This window comes from Toxotes jaculatrix, chromosome 15, assembly GCF_017976425.1.
Source record: "Toxotes jaculatrix isolate fToxJac2 chromosome 15, fToxJac2.pri, whole genome shotgun sequence".
Taxonomy (NCBI): Eukaryota; Metazoa; Chordata; class Actinopteri; family Toxotidae; genus Toxotes; species Toxotes jaculatrix.
Window position 1 is genome coordinate 14,132,571 of NC_054408.1, and position 21,156 is coordinate 14,153,726.

General features: G+C 39.9%; 1 protein-coding gene across 1 annotated transcript in view; it reads left to right on the plus strand.

Moving 5' to 3' along the window:
* The first annotated feature begins 12,719 nt into the window (after positions 1-12,719).
* The window catches only part of nme9 (NME/NM23 family member 9), a 29,097-nt gene continuing 20,660 nt past the window's right edge, over positions 12,720-21,156 (plus strand). The window contains exons 1-15 of the mRNA XM_041058007.1: positions 12,720-12,752; positions 12,865-12,922; positions 13,236-13,339; positions 13,437-13,508; positions 14,095-14,211; positions 15,037-15,124; positions 15,269-15,351; positions 15,453-15,545; positions 16,276-16,430; positions 16,752-16,948; positions 17,183-17,327; positions 17,410-17,511; positions 17,917-18,068; positions 18,177-18,321; positions 19,604-19,866. Coding sequence (XP_040913941.1) covers positions 12,720-12,752; positions 12,865-12,922; positions 13,236-13,339; positions 13,437-13,508; positions 14,095-14,211; positions 15,037-15,124; positions 15,269-15,351; positions 15,453-15,545; positions 16,276-16,430; positions 16,752-16,948; positions 17,183-17,327; positions 17,410-17,511; positions 17,917-18,068; positions 18,177-18,321; positions 19,604-19,866 — 1,807 coding nt within the window. The remainder of the gene's footprint in view (positions 12,753-12,864; positions 12,923-13,235; positions 13,340-13,436; positions 13,509-14,094; positions 14,212-15,036; positions 15,125-15,268; positions 15,352-15,452; positions 15,546-16,275; positions 16,431-16,751; positions 16,949-17,182; positions 17,328-17,409; positions 17,512-17,916; positions 18,069-18,176; positions 18,322-19,603; positions 19,867-21,156) is intronic.

A 21,156-nucleotide genomic window follows, 5' to 3' on the forward strand; every position in this document is an offset into this window, starting at 1 on the left:
CTCTTAAAGCTACAGGACATGACCAGGAAGTGAGTCTGCTGCATCTAGGAGGTGGATGGGATGATTTTCTGCATAGTAAAGCTGATTAAACACAGACTGTGACCATTTATTAACTCTGTTGTTGGAACTGAAGTTTTACCAGCTCTTCACTTGTGATGCCTCAAGAGGACATGGTCTCAGGAAAGTGCAAACGAAACACAGCTGGATCTGTGGTGTTTGCTTTCTCAAGCAGTTATTCAGCCCATGGACGATGTTTTATGAATGAATTCAAAATCTGTATTGGCATCCAAGATACATTTGTGATCACATTTTTTGATATTGAGTAAAATCATTGTTAGGTCAGTGAGTTGTGAAGTTTTCCATCATTAAATGGTGGAGGTACACGGACAGGTCTGATGTAGGTGGACTGGGGATCCTCCAGAGTAAGAGTTTTAATAGTATTCAGCCTTTGTCCTGAGCATAGTTGCATTGCTGTCTATCATCACCAGCCAAAATTTGATAGAAGCTTTATTGTACAGGGAGGGTGAGTTGGACTTTGAGGTCAAACACTGGCTCATCTCGCTCTGCCAAGTTTCGTTCTATGGGGAAACTGGAGTAGGACCTTTCTGGGTTGACGTAGGTGTGGTGAGGAAAAGTTTTGCAATTGTTAGGTTTATTTGGCGTCGGCACAAAGGGAGGCCTCCCGACAGGGGAATTTTTCCCACCCCTGTAAAGCTCTACGCACGGTCAATCGCGGACAAGATTCACTGCAATATCAAGCGGCGTGGGGTTATTTGGGCCCGGCGTAAGTGTAGGTGGGTTTGTACTTTTTTTTCCTATTGCACGGTGGACAGGGTAAGGGAAGGAAGCCTGGCAGAGAGACGACTCAGATAGCTCAGACGACTGTAAAGATGCACCCAGTTTGGGTATATTTGCTTAATTTTTTGTCTAGTGGTGATGATGGACACAGTGACCACTGTGAAAACCTAATAGATTTGTTAAGTCTACCAGGTTGAATAATGATTAATTTGCTTTTTCTGAGCTACGTACTATTGACGTACTTGAAATGAGACATTGTCATGGGCTGAATTAAAGAGAAGGTCTTAAGGATAACAGGCTTTGTCTTGAAGTAGAACTGCTAATCTTTATAAACAAATGTGAACAGAGTGACAGCCATTTCAGAAGGCAAACCTGAAAAGATCTTTACAGATAGTAGAGAAACCTTACACTATGTTTTAAAAACCATGCCAAAGACACTAGAGGGGAAGACACAGTCAAGCCTCGTTCCAGTTTTTGAAGAAACAGAGTGAAGAAGACATGTTGAAGTTTGGCCAGACCATAAATTCTGCTTAAATGATGCTGTAGCTGCTGTACTTTGATTCTGAGTTAACTGAGGCTTTATTCTGTGGCTGAACTTCCAGTGATGGTGTTACTCTCTTTATCCATACTATTGACTTTTACATTGCCTGTTGCACACATTTCTCCCAAATTGTCAGTTCTCTGTCTTATAGCACTGTTTTTCATATACTTGTCATTTTATTTATTTTAGTTTGACTTTACATATTTATGTGTAGGTTTTGTTTTCATAGTTATCCTTTTTCTTAAATTTCTTTGTCATTGTGAATTTATTTAACTTTGTCACTTGGATGAAGAAAACCTTGTACTCTGTAGTGCTTGATCATTTGTGTTTTGTGTTTTTTTTTTTTTTATTTCTTGCTTTACATTTGGACTTTTCTGTCTCTGAGCCCAAGACATGGAGCTGTCAACCTGTTGATATGATTAGTCTGCAAAAGGTGGAAAGTGCAGTAGAAGACAATAGTGTCTTCTCAGACTGTCTCCATGTACGTCAGGACATTGGGCTTGCTAACTACTGCTGATCCTCTGTGGAAGGGTTTGCAAAGATCACAAGACCACGGTAGAACATGCTGAAGAGGAGTTCCACGGACAATACAGAACTCGAATGTGATGAAGTTTCGAGTTAATGGACTGGTGGAGAGGTGAGTTCGGACACTCCCAGCAGACTTTCCACCTTGCAGAGATGGATGCACTGGACTCACAACAGTCTGTGAAAAGCAGCAGACACCAGAGTCAGAGGAAGTGAGAGAGCAGCAACAAAAGGTGAGATCTGAGGTCATGTTAAGGGTTTACTTTAGTCTGTTTGCTTTTTACTTATTACTAATGATTGTTTTTTTTTCTCAGTTTAAGTCATATGTCCAACCTTATGGAAGACTGGAAGGGGAATGTTGTGACCTGATCCACCAAGCCCTGGACACCGCCTAGATCTCTGGACTTCACCTCTGAAGGACTGTTGCAGCCCACATTGCACAAGTCTGCAAGCTGCTCTTAAAGCTACAGGACATGACCAGGAAGTGAGTCTGCTGCATCTAGGAGGTGGATGGGATGATTTTCTGCATAGTAAAGCTGATTAAACACAGACTGTGACCATTTATTAACTCTGTTGTTGGAACTGAAGTTTTACCAGCTCTTCACTTGTGATGCCTCAAGAGGACATGGTCTCAGGAAAGTGCAAACGAAACACAGCTGGATCTGTGGTGTTGGCTTTCTCAAGCAGTTATTCAGCCCATGGATGATGTTTTATGAATGAATTCAAAATCTGTATTGGCATCTGAGATATATTTGTGATCACATTTTTTTGATATTGAGTAAAATCATCGTTAGGTCAGTGAGTTGTGAAGTTTTCCATCATTAAATGGTGGAGGTACACGGACAGGTCTGATGTAGATGGACTGGGGATCCTCCAAAGTAAGAGTTTTAATAGTATTCAGCCTGTGTCCTGAGCATAGTTGCATTGCTGTCCATCATCATCAGCCAAATTTTGATAGAAGCTTTATTGTACAGGGAGGGTGAGTTGGACTTTGAGGTCAAACACTGGCTCGTCTTGCTCTGCCAAGTTTCGTTCCAAGGGGAGACTGGAGTAGGACCTTTCTGGGTTGAAGTAGGTGTGGTGAGGAAAAGTTTTGCGATTCTTATATTTTTTGGCGTCGGCACAAAGGGAGGCCTCCCGATGGGAATTTTTCCCACCCCGTAAAGAGCTGCGGACAGAATCAAGCGACGTGGGGTTATTTGGGTCAGGTTTAAGTGTAGGTGGGTTCGTACCTTTTTTTTTTTTTTTTTTATTGCGTGGTGGACAGGGTAAGGGAAGGAAGCCTGGCAGAGAGACGACTCAGATAGCTCAGACGACTACAAAGATGCACCCAGTTTGGGTATATTTACTTTATTTTCCATCTAGTGGTGATGATGAACGCAGTGACCACTGTGAAAACCTAATAGATGTGTCAAGTTTACCAGGTTGAACAATAATGATTAATTTGCTCCTTCTGAGCTACATGCTATTGACATACTTGAAGTTGAACACCTGAATCCAAACCCTGAAGAAACTGCTGGTATCTGTGATTTTTAAAAGAAGTGGTATCTTTAAAAAAAATAAATAAATAGATTGCATGTTGAAGTCAAAGGATTTCTTTGTCCCTTTTCTCGGTTGTTTCTCATTTAATTTTGTCACTTGAACGAAGTGACTTTATAGTGTTTAATTCTTTGTATTAACTTTTATTTAGTGCTCATACTTTGGCAGTAATTTGGTGTCATTAACAGGATTCAATTAGCCATATTATATAGTGAACAAGGTCAGACTGAATCAATTCATATGACATAAGATGTGATACTAATATGACATAGTGCTGTTGTAAGTATTTATTGTTCATTTAGACTGTTGCTGACTCTGTCTTAAAGCTGTATTTTTAGTGAGGGATTTTATGAATGAATTTCAAATCTTTATCGGCATCTGAATTGTGTGTGTTAAACAGAAGAAACCATAGCAAATTATTGTTTTAACTTTAGGTTCTTATGATATGGGATATTCTGTTGTTTCCAAGGTTACCATTCTCAGTTTGTACTGTGAGGTCGGTATTAGCTGATTGTGCTCTCTCCTGATTGTTAACTGATGCTCTGTGTCATTTCCAGTCTTTGGTCTGTGTTGAACTGCAATAAGTATGTTCATGATATCGTGATTCGGACTCTTTTCTATCCGTCCTACACTCCCTCTCTTCTTCTTCTCCTACCCTCTCTTTTATCATTCTTTCATTTACAAAGGTCATGAATATATTTTGGTCTCTGCTTTACCGTAACAGTAGAGACAATGAATGGGAGAGCACAGCACACCGCACCACTCTTGCGATTTCCAGCAGGGGAATTGTCTAGTTTGACTTAAATTTATAAAGTTTTAATGTACTCACTGGTGTACAAATTTACAGAAACACCTGCGCACTCTGAATAGTTGGTTGTAAGGCTTCTTAGATGTCTGGCATGTAGTCAGGAGCTGCTTCACACTTAAATATTTAAATTATCTTGAAATTATTACATGTCACTGAAACAGCAACCAAATGTAGCCCAGTTTTAACTTGGATGTCTGGGTTAGCAGGAATGATCACTCACTGCCTGACTGTCATCATTATATCATTAAAGGTTTGTTTTTAAATGTTTTGCATTACAAATAAACTATTATTGACATATTTCTTGAATTGAAAACACTAAAGATTGTTCTTTCCATCAATCTAGCACCTGTTGGAAACTAATTCATCGGGATCCTAGTGAAGTGTTATTCAGTTGCTTTTGTTATGAAATGAACTAATACAGTAATCCTTTCTCAGTGTAAGGGCCAGAGTAAGATGACTCTCCATCTTTGTCTTGAATTCAGGTTAAAGTGAAGACAAAAAAAAACTGATAAGAATAATAATCTACAATGTTGTACAACCTCTTACTTAACGCTTCTCACTTCAGTCACAGTATGTTGTTAAAAAAAAAAAGAAGGGACGGGGCGGGGGGGGGGGGGGGGGGGGGGGGGCGGTTTGTTGCCGGATACATACAGGAATCATGGAGCAATGATCTTAAATGCAATCAACCACACTTTGTCCACCAAGCCAGCTCTTCCACTTTAAGATGTCACCATTTAAACGATTACGCATTGTGAGTGCAGCACTGTAGAGTGGAGGACACCTTTCAGTGCTGAAGCAAAGAAGATTAGTTCAGCCTACAGATGCTTGGTGCGCCCCCCACACTATTCAATGATAAATGCACACCCGGCAGAAAGAGAGTGAATGTGACAATCACTTCCGATTCACTTTACAGACAAGGCTAATTAAATTAACCTTCATTTTCTGCGTATACCCCCAAAATGGTATCTGACATCTACTGCTGAGAGCGAGAATAAATCCTCTCTGTTGTAAACTAAAATGAAGCCAAGCTAAGTTGCTAGTCATAGCAAGAAAAAATAGCTTTACAAATATTGTTTTACTGCATGTTTATTTGGCTGAAAGGTTTTTGCTGATACCTTTTGAGGAAATACCCTTTTACAAGTTCTTTTGGGATTCAGTTGGATATATTAATAATGCCTGAAATAAAAGCTTCCTTTTGCCGATTAGGGAGGGCATCTGAACAGTATTTAGGGAAACATCTGACTATGACAGCTTGCAGTGGAAGTCCATCCTCCAGTGTGAGTCAGGCACATCATCTTTACTGCATTCAGTCTTTGAATAATGCATGCCAGCTAGCCGCATGCATCAGCAGAGGATGCACAAGTCTATGTGGCATTTCTTCTTCTCACAGCCATACTGCAGGCACCCCATCTGCTCCCACTGACACACACAAAAATCAGTAATGAGGAGCAACATCTCCAAAAAGTTGAGCCTCGAATAGCCTACTTGAAGAAAGTAAACACTACCTTCCAAACAGTTCTATTTTTTGGAGGATTTTGTCTGCAGTGGATGTCATGAGAGGACAGCTGCTATAAACTGCTCCCTCACTGTTACAGCATGATCAACTGTATGGATGCACAAACATGAAAGATGAAAGACTGAGGCAGAGCTGGTAGCAGAGCACCTCAGCTCTCTCTGAATTGGATGCCGAAGATCACAGCTCCATGCTCCATTTTCGCAGCTCGTTTTGTGCCATCCCCGGCACTCTGAGGACACAGAGCACATGTGAGATGCTTTACCATGAGCTCACCCGACCTCTGAGAAATCCCTGTGCGTGTGCTCAACTGCATGCCGGATGTACAGTTCATGTGGTTTGACAATGCAGGATGCAGCACCAGAACCTCTCACAATCTCTACAGATGTTCTGATTGTTTCACAACTTACAATTTTCGCAGCTTAGTCTGAAATTTTAGGATTATGAGCTTTGAGTTTTAGACAAAGGTATTTTTTAGCCTTTATTCTTTTTTCACTGATCATGGTAATCATCAAACGTAAATCAACTGCTGCCAAGCAAAAACCTGTATGCCAAAAATCAACTTGCCAACTACATTAGAGTCTAGACTCTCTGTTCTGTGTATGAATGTTCACAGTTCTTTTTCAAACACCCTAGCTGCATAGAGACACCTCTGAACAACATTAACATTTTTTTTGGCAATGCTTTTCCATCAACCTCTATATTTCAATAAAATACCCTCACATAATACACATACTCATTAACAGCACAGTGTTTGTTTGTTTTGCTTCATGACTCACAGTGGCCTCAAACAGATTGCTTTTGTCAAGTATGTAAGAGCACCACTACTGTAAGAAGTCTGCAGAGCAATAAAAAAATGCTGAAGTGTATGATACTACAAATAAAATCTTAACGTCAGAACATGAAACATATTATAACCACTGAGTTCTATTCTCACCAGACTTGCAGGCAAAGGCAAATGAAATCAGCAGAAAACTGTCAGGGGAATTACATCTGGGGGAACTGAAAGCTTCAGTAGAAGCAGTCTATTATCTATAATCATTTGGGAGGGTATACGAAACAAGACCTTTAAACCGCAACCCAACCCTCAGAAGACCGTCTACCCACTAATAAACTGCCTTTTCAATTAGCACATATCTGACCTTACAATGATAACACAAAACCAATTACACGCTGTGTTGCAGATAACTCGTAATCCACTAAATAGGTCTGATTTGACTTTTTTCTTCTTCACTGCCACCAATGCTGCCCCGGGGCTTCTTTGTTCTCCAACCAGAACAAGGTATCACTTTGAATTATCAGTATCGACGGCACATCTGTGATAGCAGACAGGCCAGCCAATCACCTAGAGGTTCTGATAGAGCGTTTTCATGTCTGCTTTGGAGGTGAGAGATGCAGAGCGAAGTCTTCATCTGTGGCTCTCCAGATTCTAACACATGGATTCAAAGTTCAGCCTCACTCATTCAACACACCTCTGCGATCTTTGTTTTTCTCCTAGTGTTGTTAATTAGCTTTAACCTTAACCACAACTCTACAGGAATGATATTCAGCCTGTTTCAGCCTATTTAGCTTACAAATGATATTGGTATTTTTGCTGGGAAATGACTTAAACTATTAATCAAGTATCAAAGTAAAATCATGGAAAGAAAATATGACCCTTTTCCTGACGGATGCGAAGGATTGTCACTTCTGCTTTTCAGTCGAACCACACACACACACTGTGCTGCAGAAAGAGAGAAGTGAGCTGCAGATCTGGGAAATGAGGCTTTCTGGAAGCAGCAGAGCTGAATAAGTAGACTGAGTGACTGCAGCTATTAACCTGGAGCTGTTTCAGCTTTGACAGATAACAGAGACTTGCCTCTAATGATGCCACAGAGTCACAGCAACAATCCAGCACCTCAACTGAGAGAAGAATAAAGAGCAAAGAGCCTTGATTAAATAAGACCAATATTCAAACTACAATTTGAAGCAATCAGCTGCAACTTTGCATCCATGCAAAAGTAATCACGAATTTCCAAATTTTCGATCAAAGCAGGTCTGTACAGCCCCGAATAATTTTCTTTCATTTTACACCTGATGTGAGGCAGCTCATCTCATGCATCATACAATGCACCAATCAATCATAATTTGCATCAAAATGATATTTCAGTGGAATCTTTTCTCACGTCTCACTGCATGTTCTCCCTGTCTAGGAAGGCAAACAAAAGCCAAACCATTTTTGCTTCAGGCTTGTACGAACGGGTGGAAAAAAAAAGAGATGGTAGATGCATTTATCAAATATGGCAATTTGCTTAATGGACTCTGACAAAGCCATTGGCGGTCTTTATTTAGATGCAGATGACTTCCTCCGTACTGGCTTCCTCTGTCACTCTTGCAGCCGCCTGTCGGGGAAAAGAGAAGAAAGCTCCCTCCTGTTTCTGCTGACTGACAATGACTACTGCTATGAGACTGACTGACTGCCTGCCTGCAGTCTCAGCCCCCTTGGCTCACACTATTTCCTCTTCACTGTGTATAAATTCTCCATTAATGCAGCAAAAATAGAACAAACCATCTCTTTTGCTGGACTGCTCCATGTGTATGAAGGAACATGGTCATGGTTGTCATGTTGTCTGAGAAAAATTGAGAAAGTTGGCAGAGAGAAATACTGACAGGTCTAAAAATGTGTCTATATTTCATTTCATCAAGCACCGTATCACTGAAAAGCATAGCCGCCACTCCTAAACACAGCCGGGTGAAATAGTCAGATGAAATAGTGTTTTGCTCCACATTATACACCATGACTTTTAACAAATATACCAGCAAAAATTAAGCTATTCTGTATTCAACTGCTGCATTGCCTATGGGATAAGTTTTAGGCCTGGAAGAGCTGATAAGCATGCAACCAGCATACTGAAAGCACAGGGTTTTCCTGCTATTAGAAAAACTCAGCTGTGTGTGTGTGTGTGTGTGTGTGTTGGGAGGAGTGAGGTGAGGACAAGGGGGGGTGATTTAATGTTAAGGCAACAGTGCCCTCTTGGAAAAAGAAGCATCAGCCTCGCTGTTGGATATTATCAGTATTGTTGTTTGATGCGCCGAAGATTTTCAATACGCAATTTGTGCATAAAAATATCGGCGAAATAAACCTTTCTCTTAAACATTTCACTGGTGTGACAAGTGAAATTAAATGTATGTGTATGACAATGTTTTTTTTTCACAATTGTCACAATTGTATGTACTTTACCGTTCTTGCTTTCTTTAGCTGTTACACATTTAGACTTCTACAATCTGCAACGATTAGTCCATCGATAGATTAGATGATCGGCAGAAAAATAATCAGCAACTGTTCTGATGTGTTGAATGTCTTGGACTTTTGGTCAAAGAAAATAAGACATCTGAAGATGTTACTTTTGGTTCTGTGATGGGTATTCTTTGTGTTCAACTGACTAAACGGTAAATCTATAATGAAAGTAATCGTACAGCACTTCCTTCAGTTGACTTTGTAAAAAAAAATCTGACAATGAGAAGAAAACAAACTGTGATGTTTCCTTTGTTTTGAACAATTCCTTAAAGGCATGATGTTGTAGACCGACTGGGATTTCTTCACCATTTGTTTGTGAATAATTAGACTGAAGTCCTTTGGGTCTTAGCTTTGAGGATGGCAGGATAAAGCCTTTTGCAAAAATAAACAGCAAATAGAGTTCTTCTTTAATGAGGCTTAAAAATGATTTCTGTGCTTAAGATGTGCTAATGGAGATTAATCTTCAGCACTGTCATAGCTTCAAATCCTCTGTGTCTCTCATTGCAGAGGAGAGATTAACAACAATCCACCAAGGAAGATGATAAGTGGTTCTTCAAGTCTATACAGGGACTGAAGGCCTGCTGAGAGACTAGGAAATTACCTATTGTGCCATGGAAACCTCTAACATTAGTATGTAACCAACTTTAAACAAAGCCCAAACTCTGTTGATCAAATGGCCCGTGGCAGAGAGTTTCTCTGAATTCAGTCAAGGGTCAGTGGAGATGCACTGCAGGATTTACACATTTTTTATTTTAAGTGTTTTGGTTTGATGGTTATGAAACGCAATGTTTTGAGGCCAAAATATATTTTTTAAAGCCCCTACTTTGAGCCATCATTTGAGCAGGCATGTAAACAGAAGTTTGTCAGTAGCTGCATGAGGAATGTAAATGAGTCAGACATTATTTTAAAAAATATTTGCTTCTCCGTCTCGTTGGCGTGTAGAGATTTTCAAGAACATTTGTAACATAAATGAGAACTCTGAGGATATGATTTCTCACCACCTATCTAGATACAGACAGTACGACTTGTTCATTTAGAGTGTCTACAGCTTAAATTGTTTCCTAGTCTGAAAATGTGCCACACTGACTTTGTCAGCAATTCAGCTTCATCGGCTTGAATGAAATAGTAACATTTCGTCCAAATACCCCCAATCTTCAATCTTCCCTCTGTGCATTCCCCTGGGATGGAGCAATCACATTTCAGCTTGCAGGAGCATATCTGTTCAGGATACAGTCAACTGCAGGCAGGCAGCAGCAGTCATTACTGATGACATTTGATGACACAAAGGCCAATATTTGAATGGGGCACATGGGACAAAAGCATCAAATCATTGTTTCTCATTGACTTGATAGAACAAAAACAATCACTTCCTTGCATCTCACTGATGAAACGCGGCACAAAAACACAGGGCTACATATTACGCACTGTATGAATCTTATTTCTGAGGGCAAGGGTTGTGTCAGGACCTTGTCATGGCAGCCATGATGGAGGAGAGGTGATTGTTGTTCCCATCTGGCTGCATAATGAGCCTGGAGCGAGACACAGGATTACTAATAGAAACATGTCATATGGTACATACAGCGCAGTGGGAGCAAAACAAACTGTGCAGCTGTTGTCTGTAACAAGGACCCAGCCATTTCTTTTTGAGTGTCTCATTTTATAATTTTCTCTCTCACTTATTGTCACAGTGCACTGCGATTTGTCCTTTTACAAGATTGCTCTAATTGTGCGACTTGCTTTTCTAGGCCCACTTTGTAAGGGAGGGGGCTGTGAACCTGAACCACTTAAGTGCAGCAGTTCATTGATATTCATGTGGCAAGAGCATGCAAAAGTGGTCTGATCTTTTTAGAGGGCCAATTTCACTATTAAATGAAATGTTACAGCCAGAGGGAAGTCTCTTTGAGGTGTCAGCACAGCTCTGAGTAAGAAAATATGAGTTTCGACACCAAAGAGAAGACACAGGCGACTACCTATAGTAAACACCTGATTCCATACATTATGGTTGCATTTGTACAAACACAAACTACCATACATCACATACACAAAGTTCTGTCTTTAGTATGTCAAGAAACACAAGATTATAATGGTGATGTGTTGTTTCCTAGGGCAAAGCAACTGACTCTGTTACTGTGGTCGTCATGGTCTCTCAAACACATAGGAACTTGCATCTGATGTAAAGAATGGGCAGAGGTGAGGACGTCAGCCTGAGCAAAGACTGTAAAAAAAATTCACTAATACTCTATAAGGTGATTAGAGCCGGCTGTACAATTACAGGGAAATGGTGTCACACAGAAGGATCTGTCTTTGTAGTGGGCTATGTTCATTTTAATATCTGTATTATTACAATTGCATATTGTACAAAGAGTGAGCATTACTAAATAAAGTTGTGTTGAAAGGGGTCCTCTGTGCTTCAGTGGTGCACTTCCATAAACTTGTAGGTGTTTGCGAGAGGCAGATTAAAAAAGAATGGTCAAAGTAAATTCAGCAGAGTATGAGAAAGCTTGACTTTTAGTCCTTAGGGTCAAAGTCCATAAACACTGGCTCCTACATTTCCTATAATGCAATTTTGGAGCATCTTTTAGTTGTACCTCCTTGCCTGGTAAAGGCCCATGGTTTTCTGATTCTCCACCCCCAGTTTGCAATGCAGAAGTTCTGGTACAAATTTGTAACCAGTTATTTTATCGATTATAGGGTCTATTAATTAATTGATAATTTGATCTGCGGAACATCCTTGATCCAAGGACCTTGAACCCCTCCGCTTCACAAGAGGGGGTTTGGGGTTGTGGAAGAAGTGTTTTGGTTTCTGTTTTTTTACACCTTGCAGTATAAACTAGCGTATACAACATTGTGTGTGTGGTGGGGATAATTACATTTGGCACAAAAGATTTATTGGTTGTATGAGCTCATAGTTCGTATTCATATTTTGGGGATAAAGAGAGGACCCAGTGCGGAAGAAAGAAGAAGAAAGCTGTATGTCAGTAACCTTCATCACGTTTTTCAAAATAAAGGTCCTCTGTTTCTTTCGTGTTTTTATTGGTGGGGGGCAAATGGACAAATGCACATATTCTAAATATTGAAGAGGGAGTTCCCCACCGAAATGTACCCTGTGATATATCTTTGTGCAAAAAAAAAAAAAAAAAAACACTAGCCACCTTGAGATTTATGAATGCGTGTCAATTTATTGAGAAATAAATAAATGTATATCAAACTTAGATAAATAAAAGATAGATAAATAATTCCTATTTATCTATTTATAGATAAATATATAAATGTTTAACTAAATGGAAGAAAGTCTGAGTCGAACAGGTGCAGGTAACTCACAGGTAATATTTTATTTCCGGTACAGAAGTTGCGGAAGAGACCCATGGGGAGCGAGTGGTAGCACCCAGTCTTTGCTAATTATGACATGTGTTATTAAACTAATCGACGTGCATAGAAAACAGAAAAAAACAACATTTCTGGGCGTTAATTAAGTGACAAAACATGTTATCGTCGTATAAGCTAATAACGGAATGGCTCCAGAAAGCGGAAGGCGCCGTTGCATAGCAACCAGGGGGTCAAACAAGCGCTAGCAGGACTTCGTGAGTGCTGTAACTTGACATTTTAGCAACTCGCCGTATTAACATTTAAACTAATTAAACTTAAACTTATTTTTAGCATATCGTTTGGCGCTTGATATCACTTTTAGATATATTATTTAATCTGATGAACTTATAAAATGGCAGGCAAGAAGAAAGAAGCAAGTCTGCAGGTTGGGCAGCACACAGCGTGGTTTCTGTACTGTTAAAAACAGCCTTCTCCTGTCTGTATGCTTTTAACTGCCTTTATGAAGCCCTAACTTAATATTTATTGATTTTGTCCAGGTGTCTATCACAAATCAAGAACAGTGGGAGGAAATGCTTGCAACCAAAGGTTTAACAGGTAAGGTATTCAGCAGAAAAAAAGAGTTGCTGTTATGTCCTGTTAAAAGTAACTACTTAAGTATCACAGCGATAAGCATCTGTCTAGTGCTGTTTTAAGTTGTTAAAAAAAAATTGTGTATGAGCTCTACCATTGTGATTGTAATTTATTGTATGCTGCTGCCCCACTGTGTTCACTGGGATAACTGCAGATTGAATACTCATACCAGCCAGTCCTTTTTTCCCTCCTTTTCCTTCTCACACACACACACACACACACACACACACACACACACACACACACACACACACACACACGGCCTCTCTCCTTCTAGTTATAGATGTAAACCAGCAGTGGTGTGGTCCCTGTCGAGCTGTGGTCAGTCTGCTTCGAAAAATAAAGAACGAACTGAGTGATGACCTTTTACATTTTGCCACAGTAAGCCCTTGGTGAATTTAAAATTGAATAATTCGGACTGAAACCAAAATTAGTGAGGACATATCACTAAACTCGCATGCATGTGTTTGTGGTGCAGGCCGAGGCAGACAGCATCGATGCTTTGGAGAAGTATCGGGGCAAATGTGAGCCCACCTTCCTCTTCTTCGGGGTAAGTGTGTGTGCATATATGCTGTACATCACTATACTGCCAAGGTTCAGCATATAAGAGCCACCCGGTTTGTGTGTTTTGCATTTTTGTCCTTTGTATACAAATCCTGTCCTGAAATTTCCTTCTCTAGTTATTTCAGTAACACTCTATAATACAGGCCATGATTACCTGTGTAAAAATACAGTGTGGAAGTGGAGCAGTCAATTTACAAGTTTGCCTGTGGACACTTTTACTGTAGGCACCAGTAAGTATTTTATTGGTATCTGATTCATACAGCAAAATTACACTGTAAATTGTTGGCTGCATTATAAACTGTTTTTTTCAGTATGTATCTGTTAATTTTTTGTGTATATTTGCTTCCCCTTTTCATCCTGGCTCTATCTATGATGTAGGCCACGAAACAGGGCTGCCTATCACCACCAGAGAGTGGTCATGTGACCTCTCTGATCTCCCTGTCTTTGTTGACTGCTTACATGGGCCTCTGTAGCCCAAGCATCGCTGTATCTCACAGCTTGTTAAATTAAATTTCATTTAAAAAATGTTATAAAAGCAAAATCACTAGGAGGCCTTTGTGTTGAATAAACAGAGTGGGGAGCTGGTGGCTGTGCTGCGAGGGGCCAACGCTCCTCTGCTTCAGAAGATGATTGTAGAGGAACTGGCCAAGGAGAAACTGGTCCTGGATCAAGGCGGTGAACGCAAAGTGGTGGGCACTAAGACACACATGCAGTCACATATAGTTACCCACTCAGACATATGTTCACTTTAGGGCTGACACAGGTCAGACATGTAAACATAACAATAGTAATGACTCTTCAAGTATCCCAGTAAACCATGACAGTTTGACAGTGAGCCAGCATGCACAACACCAGGACTCTGAGACTGAAGCAGCTAAATGTAAATCAGTAATGATTACCTGTGGTTTTCCTGCTGTGAAATAACAAAATATCTTGTATTGTGAAAAGGGCCCGATTAATCAATTAGATGGCTGACACAGTTTTTTTTCCTATAATTTTATTTTGGACTTTTAGAACAAATAACTCAACCCCACTACACTATTATGCTGCAGCCGAATCTGTTTGCTTTCTGATATGATCGGTCAAGGGACTCCACATTTCAGTCAGTTTTCAAGCAAAAAAATCCAAAACATTGTCTTGTTCCAGCTACTCAAATATGTGAGCATTTGATGCTTTTCTTTGTCTTACGTGATAGTAAAGTGAATCTTATATCAATATGAATTTTGCATTCTTTGTCAGACAAACATCAAATATGTTAGACTGCACAACCAGTTGTGCTGAATAGACCACATCTTATCTTATGTAGATGCCACCTGCCACGCCTGGCTATTTTTTAGTTTTTACACAAAAAAATTACACATGAATCAAGGAAATAATCAGCTGCTTAACTGATATTAAAGTGACCAGTAGCTGCAGCAGTAATTCATTAATACAAGAGAGTATGTGTGCAAGTGTTTATAGTCAGCCATGTTTAGGGTTTGAGTGTTTTTATTTGGTTTTGTTGTGCGTGTCAGGTTAAAGACACTGGTCTGGTGAATGATGAGAAGAAAGAAGAGGAGGAGGAGGCGCCTCAGCAGTCAGAAAATCAAGAAAGCGTAATTGGTACAATGGAAACATCATTATTAATTGTCATTGGCGTTATTGTTCTTACTGTGATTACATTTTTTTTCCCCGGTGATTCTGTGTACCATTTTGAATTTTATGACCATTTCTGATCATTTCTCAAGCTGCTCTCTTCTCCTGTAGTTCCTGCTAATAAATCCTACACAGTTGCCATCATCAAACCAGATGCTGTTGCTCACGGCAAGGCAAATGAGATCATTATGAAGGTACACAGAGACTAACACCGCTCGCATTCTGAGAAGACAAGATTGTCTCAAGACTTCCTGCTGATATTATTTTATCGTGCTGACATTACCCTCCTGGCTAGATTCAAGATGCTGGGTTTGAGATCCTTGCCCATGAGGAACGCACGCTGACCGAGGCTGAAGCTCGAGATTTTTACCAGCACAAAGCAGCAGAGGTATGGTATAGTAAATTGAATGAAACAGAAAATAATATCATAGAAAAATAGTAAAAGTGCCCATATACAGGAAGACTGATATATATGAAATATTTGCATTATGCATCATATAAATATAATGTATATATGTATATGTATATCTCCAGAGAGTTCATCTGATACAGACACTCATGGGTGCAGCTCATTGCAGACATTGGTGAGGTTAGTCTGGGCAATTTGAATTCTGAGGCAACATCCTAATGGGAGAACAGTCACGACCCGTGCTAAAAAGCATTTCAGTTAGTTTGCAATACATCACATATCCATCTGCATCTCTGCACAGGGCTCAAAATAGAGCTGCTGTGTAAGCAGCTTTTTTTTTTTTTTTTTTTGCTTATTGCGCTGTTTATGATGAGACTACATGATTAGAATTCAGAAATAAAATATGTGTCTAGGTAAAGCAGTTATGTTCATGAAATTTTAAAAATATGTATGACTTGAACTGCAGTATATTTGTTGTGTCTGCTTTTTATAAAATAATTTATACTCATTTTGATCTCTCATTTTATAAATGCGTAGCCTCAAAGAAGGAAGTTTAAGGAGAATTATCTGCTGAGGAAAACCCAGGACTCTAATCCGAAACACGAACTGACATAAAAGGACCTGTTCCAAGTTCATTTCATTAACGTACTATATCTGTCTGCTCTTGTCTCTGTATGTGTGTGTGTGTGTATGTGATGGTGATTTATAGGCTTGCTTTGAGGATCTGGTGCGGTTTATGTCTAGTGGTCCCTCCCATATTCTGGTACTGTCTCAGGCAGAGGGCTCTGCCAATGTTGTGCCAGCATGGCGTGAGTTCATTGGCCCAGCAGACACAGAGGAGGCCAGGAGAGAAAAGCCAGAAAGGTTGGTTATGGGAAATTATACATATGCTCCAATAAAGAAAAAGAGTTTAGAAAACGTCAGAAACGTTAAAATAAGATGCGGTAGAATGAAATTATCATTTCTGTGTCTTTCTAAAAAACATTTGTTTGTACAGATATTTATTCACGCACCGTTGACTGCAACAGTGTAAAACAATCTCAGTCTGAAGTCTGGAAAAGAGAATGAACAGCATATTCTCGCCTGCTCCCTCAGACACACCCAAACATTATGCTTCTCTCTGGTTGAGCACCAGCAGAGCAACCATCTGCTCTCCTCTCCTTTCTCCCCCCTGGCTTCCTGCAGCTTGCGGGCACAATACGGCACACAGACACTGTTCAACGCAGTGCACGGTAGTGAGGACAGCGACCAGGCCAGCAGGGAGCTCGCCTTCTTCTTCCCCAACTTTAGGACGGCCTCAGTAATGGAGCAGGATGGGGAGGAAGAGCATGTGGAGAGGACACTGGCTCTTATCCGGCCTGACGTTGCCAGAGAGAACAGAGGTGGGGCCCGTGCCAGACACACAAGCACAAGTGCACACTTGTGCGAGTACAGACACACACAAGGGTGGTTCATTTTACCATAGTGGAACTGCTCCTTGATTCCTTTAGCAAAGCTGTTGAATGACACAGTTGAATACTTGTTAACATATCACAGCAGAAAAACTGATCAAACTTTCATGATATAAAATAGCAACTATATGTATTAATCTGTAGTTCATGTCTGTGGTCCTGCAGAAAACATCCTGGCCCAAATCCACAAGTCAGGTTTCACAGTGGCCCTCCAAAGAGAGGTGATGTTGACAGAGGAGCAGGTCAGACAGTTTTACTTCCAGCATGTTGAGGAGGACTACTTCCCTGCACTGCTAAGAAGCATGACCAGGTAACTTGCATTTGCTCTAAGAAATATCTGAAGAGTAGTATGCTACTGCAAAAGTTTATTCAACGTATGTGTGTATTTACAGTGGGCCGGTGCTAGCTTTGGCACTTGCCAGAAAAGGGGCTGTCGATCACTGGAAGAACATCCTTGGTCCTTCTGACGTTAATAAAGAGAAGAGTCCCGACTGGTGAGTGATGTGTGGTTCTGTTTGTTCATACGCTGAAATGAGTCCAGGGAAGTTACTGTGGGATGATTAATAATAGAAAAGAATTAGAGTTTCTGATGCTACTTCATCTGACAGCTTGTTGTGTGAAGAGCTGCCATGCTCCAAATGAGTGATTAAAGAGAAGAAAGGCTTCATTTTTTTACACTGACATTCAAAAGTTGCACAGGTAGAAATCAACTACATTGCACTTTATTTTCTTAACAGTAATACAAGCTCCATACAAAGAGACAGAGTATTATTGCAGTCTCTCTTAACCTGCAATGCACCATGTTCACTCTAGTTTCTGGGGTCTATCTTAAAAATGTGAAAAAAATCAATAGCTTAATATTACCTTTAATTCTGGCTTCTGTAATCCTCATCACTCAGTCTAAGGGCCCAGTTTGCTGGGGAGAATGAGCCCATCAACCAGCTCCATGGCAGTGCAAGTCAAGAAGACGCAGAACGAGAGATCAGCTTCTTCTTCCCCAAACAGCGGACTCTGGCAGTGATTAAACCTGATGCTATGGAGGAACACAGAGGTCAGTTGTGGTCATTTAGAACAATATGCAAATGATCAAATTTACCGTTTTGGTTTTTATAGATGTAACATTTTATAGATGTAATATTTGTTTTATTCCCTCTGTCAGAGAAGATTTTGGAGGAGATCCATGCCAGTGGTTTCTCTGTAACGCAGCTGAAGGAGACAGTGCTGTCGAGGGACATGGCTGAGGAGTTTTACAAAGAGCACAGGGAGAAGCCTTTCTTCAGCCAGCTGGTGGACTTCATGTGTCGGTTAGTTTCAAACAGCCACAGGAGTAGGGTAGGACAAAGCAACCACACTATACCTCCCCTCATTCCTGTTGCCGCTGCAAGTTTTATCAGCACTTTCACTTTCACACTTACTGTAGCTACAGCAGTAATCTTAGCAGCTTAGAATCAAGGCAGCCTCAGGCAGGCGGCTAGGAAGTCCATCTCAATTCATTCTTTGTTCCACCGCACATCTAGATTTTAGAGTTATCTTCCGCTCCGATTAGCCCCTTCACTTGGTTGTTACACAACTGCTCGGGTACAATGGGCAGAGAGATGGGTGCAGCTGGGCACTTCAGCCTGGGAAACTACCTTTGCTGTCACACTGCCTCAATATCAACTCAGATTTAGCTGCAACTGTACTTTTCTTTTTTTTTTTTAATATTTTTGGGCATTTCCTGCCTGACCGAGGGACAAGGGAGTAACATTTAGCAAAGGTCCCCAGCCAGACGCAGACCAGGGGCATGTCCCATAAAGTACTGAGGTGATCTGCAGATCAGTTCTCATCTAGAGGTTTAGAGCTTTAAACTGGGTTAAATTAAAAAATGTATTTTTCAGAGTGTAGTGTAATCTGGTGTAGTCTAGATTACATATATTATTTCAATAGCATTTCAACAACTGCGTTCAATGTGAAGCAGGCTGTAGCTACATGTTCAAATATAGTGATGCTGGATGCTAAGTTATTACATTTAACTTAGACATCTTTAAAAAAAAAAACAACTTACATTTCAACCACATTTAAGCCAGTTTTTATCCAGACATCCAGATATATTTTTACCTTCAGTTCACCAAATGAATGCTTACAGGGAAGGTGTAGTCAAAAGCTGTTTGCAGTAATGGAAGGTGTCCCATTGTGTCGCTTGACAGTTTAATTGCATTTATTCTGTGAGTTCATTTTAGTGTAAAAATGATCTTTTGTCATGTTTGATATTATGTTGCTAAATTTATATCCAGAGCAGCAAAGGAGACCACACTGTAGTGCATGGCTGAACTTTGATTGTATTAATAAGAACTGCCCGTAGACAAAGTGAATAAGAAGGTTGGTAGGTGCGTCACCCTTTCACACTGTTTGAAAGGTGTCAAATGCATTGACAATGGAAGGATAAGGTTCAGTAGCCACATGTGTCAGCTGTCACTGGTTATATTGGCCAGCATATTTTTACAGAAGCACAGTAGCAGTGTATGCCTGTCAGGCTTTACCTGGAATTAAGTGACATTACTCAAAATTCTGTCTGTTATATGAACATCCCATCGTTGTTTGTTTCAGGGGGCCCTGTATGATGCTTGTCCTGACTAAAGAAAATGCCGTGGAGGAGTGGAGGGCCATGATGGGCCCCACAGACCCTAACCAAGCCAAGGCGACATCCCCAAAGTCTCTGAGGGCCCGCTTTGCCTCCGACATCCTCCACAACTCAGTCCACGGAGCCTCAAATGAGCACCACGCAGAGGAGAAGATCCGTTTTATCTTTGGTGACATCTGCTCAGATGCAGAGCTCACCAGTGATGGAGAGACTGACAGAACCATTTCAGGTAATCATATGATGTCATTTCCATCTGTCATGCCATCTGGTTTGTTTTTGTTGTTTTTTTATACTCTGTTCCTGCTAGGAATTATACTTCATCCAGCCACGTTTTAATGGTCGAAATGACAAATTCTGCAATTCAGACTTGAGCTTGAAATAAAGATTAATTTCTTTCAGCAAAACAGCAAGACAGTTCTGCAGATGAAAACAAAAAATTTCCGATTCAACCCGCCAAAAAAAGTATGATGTTTTTATTACATGACATTTATGACATTTTGAGGTCTTACAAAAATAGGACTTTTTTTGGCATTTCTTGACGCCTTACGGCCGTACGACATTTTTTTATGACATTTTGAGGTCTTACAAAAATTTGACTTTTTTGGCATTTTTTTGACGCCTTACTATAGTATGACGTTTTTTATGACATTTTGAGGTCTTACAAAAATTTGACTTTTTTTTGGCATTTCTTGACGCCTTACGGCCGTACGACATTTTTTTATGATATTTTGAGGTCTTACAAAAATTTGACTTTTTTTGGCATTTTTTGACGCCTTACTATAGTATGACGTTTTTTATGACATTTTGAGGTCTTACAAAAATTTGACTTTTTTTTGGCATTTTTTGACGCCTTACTATACTATGACGTTTTTTATGACATTTTGAGGTGAAAAAATTTTTTGACTTTTTTTGGCCGATTTTGACGCCTTACTATACTATACTATGACGTTTTTTATGACATTTTGAGGTCAAAATTTTTTTTGACTTTTTTTGGCTGATTTTGACGCCTTACTATACTATGACGTTTTTTATGACATTTTGAGGTGAAAAAAATTTTTGACTTTTTTTGGCCGATTTTGACGCCTTACTATACTATACTATGACGTTTTTTATGACATTTTGAGGTGAAAAAAAATTTTGACTTTTTTTGTCCGATTTTGACGCCTTACTATACTATGACGTTTTTTATGACATTTTGAGGTGAAAAAAAATTTTGACTTTTTTTGGCCGATTTTGACGCCTTACTATACTATGACGTTTTTTATGACATTTTGAGGTCAAACTTTTTTTTGACTTTTTTTGGCCGATTTTGACGCCTTACTATACTATGACGTTTTTTATGACATTTTGAGGTAAAAAAAAATTTTGACTTTTTTTGGCCAATTTTGACGCCTTACTATACTATGACATTTTTTATGACATTTTGAGGTGAAAAAAAATTTTGACTTTTTTTGGTCGATTTTGACGCCTTATGACGTTTTTTATGACATTTTGAGGTCAAAATTTTCTTTGACTTTTT